The 13,260-nt window shown below is 47.6% G+C and overlaps 1 protein-coding gene and 1 long non-coding RNA gene across 2 annotated transcripts; one reads left to right on the top strand and one right to left on the bottom strand.

Moving 5' to 3' along the window:
• Positions 1–1,412: 1,412 nt before the first annotated feature.
• Positions 1,413–5,379, bottom strand: Nkx3-1 (NK3 homeobox 1). Its single transcript, NM_010921.3, has 2 exons — positions 5,078–5,379; positions 1,413–4,247 (listed from the first exon to the last, which is right to left on the bottom strand). Exons 1-2 carry the CDS (start codon positions 5,364–5,366, stop codon positions 3,823–3,825), a joined length of 714 nt encoding a protein of 237 aa, NP_035051.1. The 5' UTR covers positions 5,367–5,379; the 3' UTR covers positions 1,413–3,822.
• Positions 5,380–10,006: 4,627 nt separating this feature from the next.
• Positions 10,007–11,173, top strand: Gm31632. Its single transcript, XR_383539.1, has 2 exons — positions 10,007–10,153; positions 10,737–11,173. It is a non-coding gene; the product is annotated as a predicted gene, 31632 (long non-coding RNA).
• The last annotated feature ends 2,087 nt before the right edge of the window (positions 11,174–13,260 follow it).

Here is a 13,260-nt window from a genome sequence, read left to right as displayed (position 1 = left end):
CCCAAGTTTGCTTCACTGTTCATGGCATTAGTATCATCCCAAGAAAAAGGGATTTGATGTGTGTAGTTAAGAAGAAAATAAATCTTGTTGGCGTCTGACACATATTCAACTTTTTGGCCACAAAAGGCTTCTAAGGGATGCCTAGGAGCCTGTGGATGAGAAATTTCCACAGGAAGTAGACCAAAAGGCAGGTTGACAATGTATTTCAAGTAGCATGACTATGTGGCATGCCAAAGGAACTAACTTCTGGAGAGAAGGCTGTGAGATTATCAGATATTAGGAAATGTTGGAAACAGGACAAAAAAAAAAAGGCAAAGGGGATTTTCTTTAAAGATAGGAGACTTTTGTTTAATTTCCTGGATTACTTTTAAATGGTTTACTTTTTCAAAAAGGACATCTGTTAATTTGCAGCAAGAGGCTTTGTAATTGGAGAGCTAATACCCTTCCCTGGGACAGGAGGGTGGCTGTAGATTTGTGCAAATTAAACCTCATGCTTCTTGCCTGCTACAAGAAGCCCCACCTGTGTGTGCGATGTACTTAAAAGATTAGGGCACACTTTGAAATTATGGTATGGATTGCCTGAAGTAGGCACCTTCCCCTTTAAGCTTTTATTTCCTTGAAGGAGGGGCAGAGACCACCAGCTCTCACAGGCCATCAGACCCAGGAGGCACTTACTTTGTGTGGTTTTAGGAAGGCTTAAATGCTGGGGATGAGGTGTGCAGTTTATGTGTATTAGTTCTGTAATACGACTTATCCTCAACACTTGTGGTCCCATTTCAGATGAGCTTGGGCACGTTCAGGGTGGGTGGGCAGGCTGTAGACTAGCGATCCCATGTCAGGGACATCGCTTACATGAAGCTAATGGGACTCTGGACACAGGTGACACGTTTAGGAGTGAGGGAGCCAGGGATTATAAGAAAAGGGACGTTTTGAAAACTGCTGTGATCATCCTGTTCCCTCAGGGTCACTACATACGTGAACAGTCTTCAGTTACACGCGAGGTATTCCAACACGGGTGCAGGTGATGAGTTATAACTTTGAGACAGGCTCTCATGCTGTCAGGTTGGTCTGAAACTCACTGTGTAGCCAAAGAATATGGCTTTGAACTTCTCATCCTCCTGCCTCCGCCTTCTGAGTGCTGGGATGACAGGGACAGCAACACCACTGCTGTGGGTGGAAGTTTAATACAGGCAGACCTGTTTTTTTCCCTCTCCTTGATTTACCAGAATGGCAGGAGAGGTCACTGCGAAAAGAAACCCTCTTGGCTACTTGCTGAATTGTTGCTTTGATTGATTTGTGTCTGTAACTTGTCAGGCCAGCCAAGTGTCCTGTGGGAACATGGCCACCGTGAAAAATGCAAGCTAAAAAGAAAACCCATTTGCAAGAATCTGAAAACCACACGCAGGTGTCTAATAAAGACATAGAGGCTTTATTTTAAAACACTCATAGGTTGCAAAAAAAAAAAAAACCCGTAGAAAAATAAAGTTTTGAGTGGAGTACTATACTAAATGCCAAGTGACAGACTTTTCTGTTAGAGCCGGGGTTTGCTAACTGATTGACGAAACAGGACAGAGATATGTCACCCAGGTGATACCCACAGCGATACCTTTCCCATTCACAGGCTGGAGACAACAGGCCACGTTTCTACCAGTTCAGGTGTGGGTGAATGGGTAGTTCCAGTATGGAGAAAGCAAAATTGAGTCAGACTTCCCCAACATAATTTTAAACACAAGCCTTTCCCTTTCTGACTTTGCCACACACTGCACACTATAATAGTTCAAACGTAGTGAAAGTGCACGCTGAAAAAGATTCTAGTCAGAGTGAGAGGAGAGAAAGTACTGATAGGGAACTCAGAGCCAAAAGACGGATAGAAAGAAGAGAACTGGACTCCTCCGGCTTTGGTATGGTCTAACGCTACCACAGTGGTCAGCAACAAGGGACACGGAACAATACTTTAACATGGGGACCCGGGCTGTCAAAGAACAGGGTGCAAGCCGCCAGCTTTCTATCAACTTCCTTTGGCAGTTTTGCCACCAACAGTAAATTGGCCCATTTAAAAGGAGGAAATTAAAAGATTTCTCACTGTATAGCACTGAGTGGTGGGATAAAGGGATTTCCTGGCCCCAGAAAGTCTCATTTGTTATAAGTGTGCTCTACCTCCTTTATCTCCCATTCGGCAGGTTACCTGAGATATCAGGATGGAAAAGGGAAGGTCAACCAATTCTCTTTTTCACTCCTACCACTTTAGGGTAGTTCCTAAGCATAGTTCTCCAAAGCATTTGCGCGTGCATGCGCGCGCGCACACACACACACACACATCTGTGGATGGAAGCCTCGGTGAGGTTGTATTTTGAAGACAGTTTACCTCTCCTTGCTGGTTAGCTTGGGCTGACAGCAGGACCCCTCCATCTCCCCCAGATCCCTCAGCAGTGCCAGCCCTTCCTTTTGTCCTGTTCTTCCTTACACATGAAAAACAAGCACCCCTAAACCACCTCTGCCTACAGGGATCCCCAGGACCCCAATGGGCATCAGCCTTTGAACTGTAACACAGAGCTAGCACACAGCCCTGCGAAAGAACCTGTCATCTTCAGCTCTCATGTCTTTAAATAGGGCTTGGGATTTAATGCTGAGTATTTTTAAAGGAAAGAGAGAGAGGAGTTGCTAGGTTTTTTTTCTCTCTCTAAAGTATGTCATATTTTTAAAGGGAAGAGATGAGTTGCTCATTTTTTTCTTTTAAAAGTATGTCATAATCTGTCTGTAGCTAGTTAAGTTGTTAAACCAAGAAAGGTAAACCTTGGGAGGAGGTGGGAGCAAATCTTACACGAAATAAGACAGGCACAGATGAAAAGCATGAACGGAGAGGTCCTGTAGGAAAGAACAAGAAATAAAAAGGAGGGTTGGAAGGTCCTTTGTTTAAAACTAATGGCACCTCTGTCATCACAAAGTGTGAATTTTCAGGCCAGGGAAGCTGCAGGCCCTCCTGAGTCTAAGCAGGAAGGGCAGGAGAGTCCTTTTCTTCCCTGCTAATATAAAGTCCTGATGGAAGCCGCTCACCTGGCGTGTGGAAACCCCATAGGCCCATGTCTTGGAGAGGAAGTCTGTTTTGCAGCCCACCCCTGCAGGCAAACTGTTTACACAGCTTGTCTTAACCCCCTCCGCGTGTGTACCCTGCCACACTCAGGCTGCCCTGTAAATCCTTGGACTGGCACATCACTGTGAAAAGGGTAAGTTGAAAATTCCACCTTCCACCCCCTTCACGTTCTATGCCAACCTGCCTCAATCACTAAGGGTCACCCCCTCCCACCCCCATTCTTCAAATCTTCCGTTTACCCTCATTTTTACAAGGGCAGAGAGAAACTCTGGCCAGAGTCCAAGGCCAACAGGAGACCCAAGTTTAACTCAAGAGGAAATCCTCATCTAAGGGGCCATCCCTCCCCTTGCTTGGCCCTTCCATGATACTCAGTCATGGGAGAGGATGGAGTTGCCACAACAGAATTCCTAGGAACGATATAGCCATTGCATCTGTAGCCATTCTAAGTTCTGGAAACAAGACTCAAACTTGCCTGGCTCTCTCTAAACAGGGGAGCGGGCAGCAGTCACCTACAGGACACTTGGAACTGGGACTACATCTTCAAATAGTCACTGCCCCAGATCTTTCACCTGCCCACCAGAGAAGAATTGGAGTGTTCCCTGGGAACCCCCAACAGTTTGCATCTGTACATTTCTTGCTTCCGACTCCTTGACATCAGCCACTGTGGCTTTTTCCCAGAGACCCCCAGGGAAGACAGTTTCTGATATATGCAGTTATCAGCAGAACTGTTGCTACCAGAAAGATGGATGCCAGCTGCCCAGACAGTACAGGTAGGGGTAGTAGGGATAGCTAGTATACACGGAGACCAAGGAGGTACTGGGCAGGCTGTCATCTTTCAGGGCTGGCAAAGACAATGGTGAGTTCTTCTCCAAGACTCCCAGGTCTTCCGACAGCTGCTTTCGCTTGGTCTTATAGCGTCTGTTCTGGAACCATATTTTGACTTGGGTTTCGGTGAGTTTGAGGTTCTTGGCCAGGTGAGCCCTCTCAGGGGCAGACAGGTACTTCTGATGGCTGAACTTCCTCTCCAACTCAATCACCTGAGTGTGAGAGAAGGCGGCCCGGGAGCGCTTCTGTGGCTGCTTGGTGACCTGGGGGGCACTTGCTAAGTCCCCTGGATTATGTTCACAGTCCAAAAGATAAGTCTCAAAATGTGCATCTGGAGAAGAACAGAAGGAGAGAGGAAAAGTTACATGTTAGCTCAGAATTCAAACCACCTTTTTGTTTTCTGCTAGTGAACAAAAAGCCCACTGTCATCTGGATACTTTCACTTTGTTTGCAAGACTAAGAAACTACCCTGAAGAAGTGAGCAGGCTTTTTTTATACTATGTATTTGTTTCTAATAATCAGTGTGAACTACATTCAGGTCTTAGCGGTTTACAGTTGATCTTTCTGCCTTGTTGTTTTACATCAGTGAAATGTGGATCCTGGATGTGTGTTGCAAAGAGAGGTGGGTAAGGTGCCAACAGGGAAGACGGAGGCATCGTAGGGACATTGAAGTGGGTGACTGAGATTTGTGGAGATGAGCCAGGTGGCCTGGGATGGTAACCAGTTCATCTCCTGCCCTAGTCCTCTTCCTGTAACTGTGGCTTAGTCACCAGCATGAAAAGTGGTTGGGGCCGGAGGATAAAATTGGACGCGATTCTATTTCTAAAGACTTAAAAGAACATCCATAATTTTATGGCTCGTGGAATGGAGACGAAGGGAACTTAAGAGTGGGCTTGATTTATGAATATTAATGGTTATCGTTAGTTCTAGTAGCCAGTGGTAAATGTCTGCAGCCGCTGGAAAAGAGTCAAGTCGATGGCAAAGTTATTAGTTGCTCTCAGGGTTGATGCTCAAGGTGGCTCGGTGGGGCGGACAGCGAGGTCCTTTCTGTGGCCATGCCCCCACCCCCAACCTCAGGATTCCTGCATCCAGAGCTCGGGGCCATTAGCCCAAGAGCGGTCCTTTCCTGTGCATGGTGCTCGCTTGGTCTACTCCGCTTACCAGACTCGGGTTCAGTCGGTGTCTCCGCGGGGCTATGCCGGATACTTGGTGGGTCCTCCGGAGCCACGCCGCGACCCCCTGCTTTGTCGGGCTCTGGAGCGGAGTCCCTCCTAGGGTCCGGCGAGTGCTGCGGATTGCCTGAGTGTCCCCCGTGCCGCTCCGCGCGGTCCCGCAGGATGTCCTGGATGAGGAAGGAGGTGAGCCGCTTGGACTGCGTGGGTGGCGCTGCCCAAGGACTGCGGCCACCCGCCTCCACCCGTGGCTCTCGGGGCTCCGCTACCCTAAGCATCCCTCCTCCGCTGCGCGCCGCTTTTGCTATCACCGGGCCGCGCGCACTTATAGCCATGCTGAGCGCCGCGCCGCCTGCCCATTGGCCGCGGGGACACGGCTGCTCCCCGATTGGCTGCCGCGGGCTCCAGGTGACCCTCAAGGGGCGAGTCCTGGGCGGATTAGGCTCCAGAGCCCTTCCCTGATGAGCCCTTAACCTTTCCTGGTTTCCCTCTCAAGCCCTTTGCCAGAGAAGCCACAAACGCCAAATTCTTACTGGAATCAGAACTGAGCAGGCAGGTCGCTTCCACCTACCCTAATTGTGTTCAGATAGTAAGAGAGACTGATAACAAAGCCAGATCTACCGAGTCTAAGTTGATCCTAGGTCTGACAATCATGCTCATTATGGTCCCACGCTGGACTCCCAGCTGGACACATCTAGACAACCAGCAGAAGTCTATTAGGGAAGGTCCAAGTAGTATGACAGTGTCTCGTTTACTGAGTTGACCAGGTAGTGTAACACCAGGAAAGAGTATTCTTAAGAAATAAACACTCGCTGGGCAGTGGTGGCGCATGCCTTTAATCCCAGCACTTGGGAGGCAGAGGCAGGTGGATTTCTGAGTCAGCCTGGTCTACAGAGTGAGTTCCAGGACAGCCAGGGCTACACAGAGAAACCCTGTTGAAAGAACGAAAGAAAGAGAGAGAGAGAGAGAGAGAGAGAGAGAGAGAGAGAGAGAGAGAGAGAGAGAGAAGGAAAGAAAGAAAGAAAAGATAAATAAACACTCAAGCTGTGTGTGGGTGACATTTCTTTAATCCCAGTGAAGAGGGGCAGAAGTAGGTGGATTTCTGTGAGTTTGAGGCCAGCCTGGTCTATATAGGGATTTCTTGGACAGCCAGGTCTACATAATGAGGCCCGGTCTTAAACTAACTAACTAACTAACTAACTAACTAACTAACAACTAAACAACTGACAGCACACATGCACAAACCAAACTAATAAAAGAAATGAACACTCTAGCCCAGGCTCCCCATGTCTGTCACTTAAATATCACATGGTTCAGAACAATGCTTTGGATTGCTAAATACGATCTATCTGATCAAAGGAATGTGCTAGAATACAACATTTGGTGGAAACCGAGGAAAGCCTACGCTGATTTTTTTTTTTTAATTAATGGATGCAATTAGAGTCTGTTGTGGTCTAAGGCACCAGGACTCAACTGGAATCTGCTCTGCAGGGAACCTTGTATTTCTGGGGAGAAAGAAAGGGGGGCAGGCCCTTGAGAATACAGCAACTTCGGAGGGAAACTGGGATGGATAACCGGAAGGCCTTCAGAAAAGCTCTCTTCTGCATGTTACCTGGACTTATTTTCCTTTAAAATTTAAATATACATTTTTGATATAGTTACAGGTTCATTGGGAATTGCAAAAATAGCAACTCCAATGTCCCTCATTGTAGTATGTATGTATGTATGTATGTATGTATGTATGTATGCATATAGTGTGTGTGGGGAGTCTTCCTCCAAGGCCCACACATAAATGCCGTTCCCTGCTGAGGTAGTTTGGAGAAGTTTTGGACCTATAAGGGCTGAAGCCTAATGAGAGGTCCTCAAATTGTTGAGGACATAGAGATTGTAGCGCCCCAATTTTCCCCCCTCTCCTGGCCCTGGTGTATGGATTTTCCCACCAGCCTGTGCTCCTCTCATGTTGCACTGCACCCCCCATTAGGCCCCCTAATTTTGGACTTGAAGCTCTAGACTCATAAACTAAAGCAAACATCATTTTACTTAACCAGTCTGTGGCTGGTTCTTGGTGGGAATAACAGATTTAATGCAAGTCTCCTTTCTCTACCCAGTGGTGCAGTGGCTATGCCAGACCACGGGTGATGGGTAGTTCCTTTGGATAACTAACTTGGTCAGAGGATTAGTGAGGCTTACCTGTGGGTGTGCCTGTGAGTGTTTCCAGAGAAGGTTCACTGGGGCAGGCGGGGGCAGGCATCTGCCTTAAATGGGTAGTTTCATTTCAAGGGGGAGAAAGCAAACTGAGTACTGGTGTATCCCCATGTTTCTTGGCTGACTGAAACGACTGACTGAGACGTGACTATACGACTGACTGAGACGTGACTATACAGTCCTGTGCTCCTCTCAAGATGGCAGACTATACCCTCAAACCACCGGCCAAGGTAAACCCTTCCTTCCCTAAATTAATTCTGTTGGATATTTGGTCACAATGGTCAGGAATTAAAAAAAAAAGATAGCTGAGACAAGAGATGCAGAGTGACAGGCCTAGCCGCTCTTCTGTGTGACTGTACTGCTGTTTCCACAGGCAACGAGTGTCAGATATCTGAAACCTTATTAGCCCTGGCCATTCTCTTTATTTCAGCCACTAACATTGGTACAGTGCTATTTCAGTTTGGCTTTAGTTTTTTGAGTTTGCACTTGACTGTTAATGATGTTGATTTTGGCCGGGCACAGGTCTTCATTGATGAGACAGTCCTAGTCTCAAAATAAATCCCAGAGGGCTCAAAGATGTAGATGCAAACAGGCACACAGGAGAATTTCTTTTTAAAAAAAAATCAGGCTCGTGAAAGAAATGCAAATCAAGGGGCTTGAGGGATAGCTCAGTGGAACTAGAGCTCAATTCCCAGGATCAAGCATTACAACTGCCTGAAGTACCAGCCTCAGGGCATCTGATGCCTGACCTCTGACCTCTGCAGGCACAGATATGCAAACACACACATATTTTTAAAAGTAAATAGCATTTTTTAAAAAGAGAAGAAATGCAAATCAAAGCCACATTGAGATACTCCTTTTTTTAAATGTATTTATTTTTTATTAGATACTTTCTTTACTTAACATTTCAAATATTATCCCTTTTCTAGTTTCCCCTCCGAAAATTCCCTATCCCTCCTCCCCCTTTCCCCCTGCTCCTCAACTTACCACTCCTGCTTCCTGGCCCTGGCATTCCCCCACACTGGGGCAGAGAACCTTGGATAGTCATTTCTATGCATCAGATTGGGAAAGATTTTCTTAAGGTGCCATCCAAACAGTGAGTAACTGCTGTGGGCGGAAAATAGGCCGATTTACATATTTGGTCGGTATCTGTTTACATTAAAAATGGACATATCCTTCAACCCAGCTAGTTTGGCTTCTGCCCTGGAAACTCATAAATATACAATGTACTGACTTGGGAACCTGGTTTTGGTCACAGACTGGTTCCAGTTGCAAACTGAGCTGTAGAATCAACTGCGCGTGTAAAAGGGTGACCACAAGTGGTCCGTATCATTTGCACGCAGACATGCACATATATGTATTCAGTAGGACAGTGGTGTCTGCTCAGTGAGGTGGAGGCAGGCTGAGAGAAGGGAAGGAGGGGAGGCTAACAGGATCTATTTGTTTGCATTCATGTGTGGTTCTTAAAAATTATAAATCTAGGGTAGGAGAGATGGCTAAGTGGTCAAGAGTGTTCGCACTGCCAGGCATAGTCATGGACAAGATTCTAGCTAATAGGAATTGGCCAGCCCGGGGGGTGGGGGTGGGGGTGGGGGTGCATTCCTCCACTGGAGAGCTCTAAGATGTTAAACTATTATAAAACAAAAAATTCTCTTTAGTAAGATGGCTAAGTAGATAAAGGTATTTGTTGCCCAAGCCTGCTGACCTAGGTTGGGTCCTTGGAATCTACATAAAAGTGGAAGGGAAGAATTGCCTCCACAGAATTGCCCTCTGACCTCCACACACGCATGCTGAGTGCCACGCGCCATCACGGCTGATGACATCACTTTCTCGGTGTCTGCCTCCCTCCCTGTTACAATACCTCTCAAGAGGACTTTCTAGATTTGGTCTCCTGTGCATACATCATGGTGGGGTGTTTTCTGTGGAGATCCTTTGCCAGTCCAGAGACTAGATAAGACAAAGAAGGGAGTGGGGGTCCCGGGAGAGAGGACGAGTCACAGGAAGCACTTGCTATCTGTACCAAAGAGGATCCAGGCTGCCACTGCTGCCTGAGAGATGCCCCGCCCCCACCCTCCGCACTCAGCCACTTCTTTTCTCCTCCTTCTCTGTTCTTCATAAGAGTTTCACCGTGCTGTCTTCTTTTCTCTTTTTGTATCCCTACTTCAGACCTTTGTTCTAGTCCCCAGTCCCCACTGAGAGAGGATGTGCTGCGATGTTTCTGTCAGCAGAGACACCCCCCCCTCCGCTGCCCCATCTTCCTCAGCATCAAAACAAAACTCCAGGCACAGTGTCAGGCCCTTGACTTTCACAGCCTGGGATGGGGCAGAGAACATGTTCTCTGGTTTCTTGGGTGCTCAGCAATATGGCGTTGAGACTTGTCCCTTTGCTCTTTGGGGGAGGGGGTTGACCTGGAATACTAAGTTTTGGGGTCTGTGTCTACTACGTTCTTGTGTATATTCTATTACATCAGCAGGCAAAGCCCAAGACCCCAAGATTAAGGCGCTGCACCTGCTCTGACTTCTTGCTTATTCATAACAAGGCAGACAGTACAATAGAGATGTAAGGAGGGAAAGAGGGAGGGATAGAAGCTGCAGCCAAGCTTATCCAATCAGGAACCCATTTTCCCACCAATCATATTAGCCCATCCCTGAGGGGCTTCTAGAACCTTCAAAATCTTCTAAGATTCCCAATTATTCCTATCGTTACCACGGCAATGACCTTTCAACATGAGGACTTAAGGGGGCATCTAAACCATGGTATCTTGAGAGGACAGAGATACCACCCTGGCCCTTTACAGCACGCTGCCGGTCTCAGGATCCTGGACCCTGTCAGACTGTAGATTTCTCCTCAGCCAGCCTAGGTGGGCATTACAAGTCTTCACATCTTGCAAGGTCCCAAGCAGTACCTGGTGCTGCAGCAGGGCACCCGCACCTCTAAGGGGTGGGTGCTAAGATCCCTGAACAGCCTGCAGGGGGGACTCTGTCTATAAGGAGTAGTGAGGTGAGATCCCTGAGCAGGTCTGTGAGGGAGCGAGGGTGTGATGTGATTGGGGTGGTGGCTATAGTAACCCCAGATCTCCAGACATGTCTTGAAACTCCACATGTCCCTCATGCCTGAAGCTCTAGCTTCACCCAGAAAGCAGCCAGGCTTCCTATCCCACACCTGCTCCAAGGCTCCTCTCCCTCTATCCCAAGGCTCTGTGAACCTCCGAGCATCGGGTACTGGGACTGTTCCCACCAGCTTTCCCCTGGGCCTCTCTGTATGGCCCTGGGGATCAGGCTTTGGAGAACCTTGGTGGGTAGCCTTATGATTCGCCTCATCTTGTTCACACTTAGCACCCAAGAATAGCCACGGAGATTCATTTAGCAGTGGGAGCTCAGTAGTATTTTGCTATTAATACAATAGTGCCCCGGTGACCAACCACCCTTTCTCCCCCTCCACAGCTGCTGGGCCTGTGTCTGCAGAAGTGTCCCTATCCTCTGACTGGGTGGCCGGACATGATCTGTTGAACAGCTTAGCAGAGACCCTCACCTGGGAGACACATTGGGGATGTTTGTCTAGAGGAGGGGCCTCTGACCTTCTCCCTGCTCTGGCTAGCCCTGGCAATTCGATACCACCCCTCTGCCACTGTCTTGTTCTGAGAATCTCCAATGACGCTGAGGAGGTTGTGAGAGCCTTGCTTACCCTACAGTGATGGTAATGATCATCAGAGGGCAGGTGGCCAACTAAGAAGGTGGCAGAGGGGGTTCTTAGAGATGGCACCGGGAAATGGGACGATGACACGACACTGCTTGGTTCAGCAGAAAGTTCTATCTGCTTTGAACTAGACCAGACCTACGGAATCTGTGGGGCTGTCCCAAAATAAAACTATTTCATCTTAGTACTGAGTCATCCAATAGATATCTCCCCAGATTCTATTTTGAATAACACAGCCTTGGTTCATAAGACAGGTGTGGAAACTGCCAGCCATGAGCCGGTATTGTGACTGAGTGGAGGCCTGACATTCCCAGTGATGATGGTGAGACCGGCTGGGCTGGGCTGGGCTGGTGTTTGGACAGCTTGGAAGGGAAGTGGCCACCCATGTTGGGGTTGGATAGAAGGGCAGATCCTCAGGACCACCCTGTAGCAGTGTCCAGGTCCTGTAATGTCTTAGGACAGAGGACACCTTGCATTCTGGTCATGTGTTTATCCAGGGCCCGTTTCCCCATGGGAAGCTGGAGAGAGGATTGAGTCAGAGAGCAAGCTGAGAGGCAGGGTATAAACAGGAAGTGTGCCATAGTCCCACTTACACACACACACACACACACACACACACACACACACACACACACACGAGAGAGAGAGAGACAGAGAGAGAGACAGAGAGAGAGACAGAGAGAGAGACAGAGAGAGACAGAGACAGAGAAAGACTTAGATATGAGCCTTAAGGCATCATATTGGAAGTAGGGAAACTGAGGTCTCAAGAGACTTTCCTGAAATCGCATACCAGTGACAAAGTCAGAACTTTGGCCACCAGTGCACAGGCTAGTTTTCTTTCTTTCTTTTAAAACACTCTTTTGTTTTGTTGTTTGTTTTTAGTTTTTGTTTTTCTCTTTGCTGAGTTTTCATTTTGTTTTGTTTTGTTTTGTTTTGTTTTGTTTTGTTTTGTTTTTGAGACAGTATCGCATAAACCCAGCTTGTCTTTGAATTTGCTCTGTAGCTGACTGTGACTGATCCTTGTCTCTGCTTCCAGAGTGCTGGGTTACAGGCAAGAACCATCACACCTACCTTAAATGCTCTCCAAAGGGAGGGAGGGAAAAGAGGAGGGGTAGCAAGTAGGACAGAAAAGGCAAAGATTGTTGCTATTATTTAATTCCTTTTTACTTTTCTAAGGGAGAGATAAGTAAACTTTTGGGCTGGATAGATGGTGCAGTGGTTAAGAATGCTTGCCTTTCTTCCAGAGGACCTGAGTTCAGTTCCCAGGCAACAATGTGCAGCTCCTAACTGCCTGAAACTCCAGCTGCAAGGGATCTGGCCTCAGAGGACAGACAGACAGACAGGCACACACACACACACACACACACACACACACACACACACACAAAGAAGTAAAATGTTGCTATCTCAGCTAAAGTATTCTTGACAGAATTTAATATTTTTAAGTGTCTATGAGTGTGTGTGTGTGTGTGTAACAGAGAGAGACAGACAGAGGGACAGAGAGACAGATAGAGGGTACAGAGAGACAGACAGAGAGAAAGACAGAGAGGTTGCACACATACCGTGGCATGTGTGTGGAGATCAGAGAGAACTCTTCAAACCTAAGATTGAAGTCAGGTCATCCTGTTTGAGAGGGAGGGAACCTATGTTCTCCACTGGTGCCTTGTGGGTGTGGTTTAAAATGTTCTCCTACGTGTGGGAAGGCTGGTGTCCAGCGTGGCAGTGGCAGGGAGAGGTTGGTAGGTTGTTGAGAGGTGGCAGGTCCCTGGGACTCAAAACAGGGAACACTGGTCTCATGGAGTTTGCTCCTGGGAGAAGGCTGTGAAAGAACAACTGACACACACACACACACACACACACACACACACATTCACACATACTCACACCATACACATACTCATACACACACACTCACACCATACACACATACACACACACACACACACACACACACACACACACACACACACACCCTCACCCTCACCTGCACACACACACACATTCAAGGCTGGCTTCTGCCTCACCATAGGCTCCTACCATGTGCCCATCAATCTCATGATGCAGCCTGGGGCAGGGCCTGAGAGAGCGCTTGCTAGAGCAAAGAGAGATACCCGATCTTGGATTTTTAACTTTTAAAAATGTAAGCTTAGTGAACTTCTTTTTACACCATTCAGTGTAAGGCATTTTGAAACTGCAACCAAGAGACCCAACAATTCACCTGCTTCTTGGTGAAAGAGCTAAGCCAAACTCAACACTCAATGATATCCACTC

This window comes from Mus musculus, chromosome 14, assembly GCF_000001635.26.
Source record: "Mus musculus strain C57BL/6J chromosome 14, GRCm38.p6 C57BL/6J".
Lineage (NCBI taxonomy): Eukaryota > Metazoa > Chordata > Mammalia > Rodentia > Muridae > Mus > Mus musculus.
Note: the sequence above shows the minus strand (reverse complement) of the source record. Positions and strands in the feature narration are given on the sequence as shown.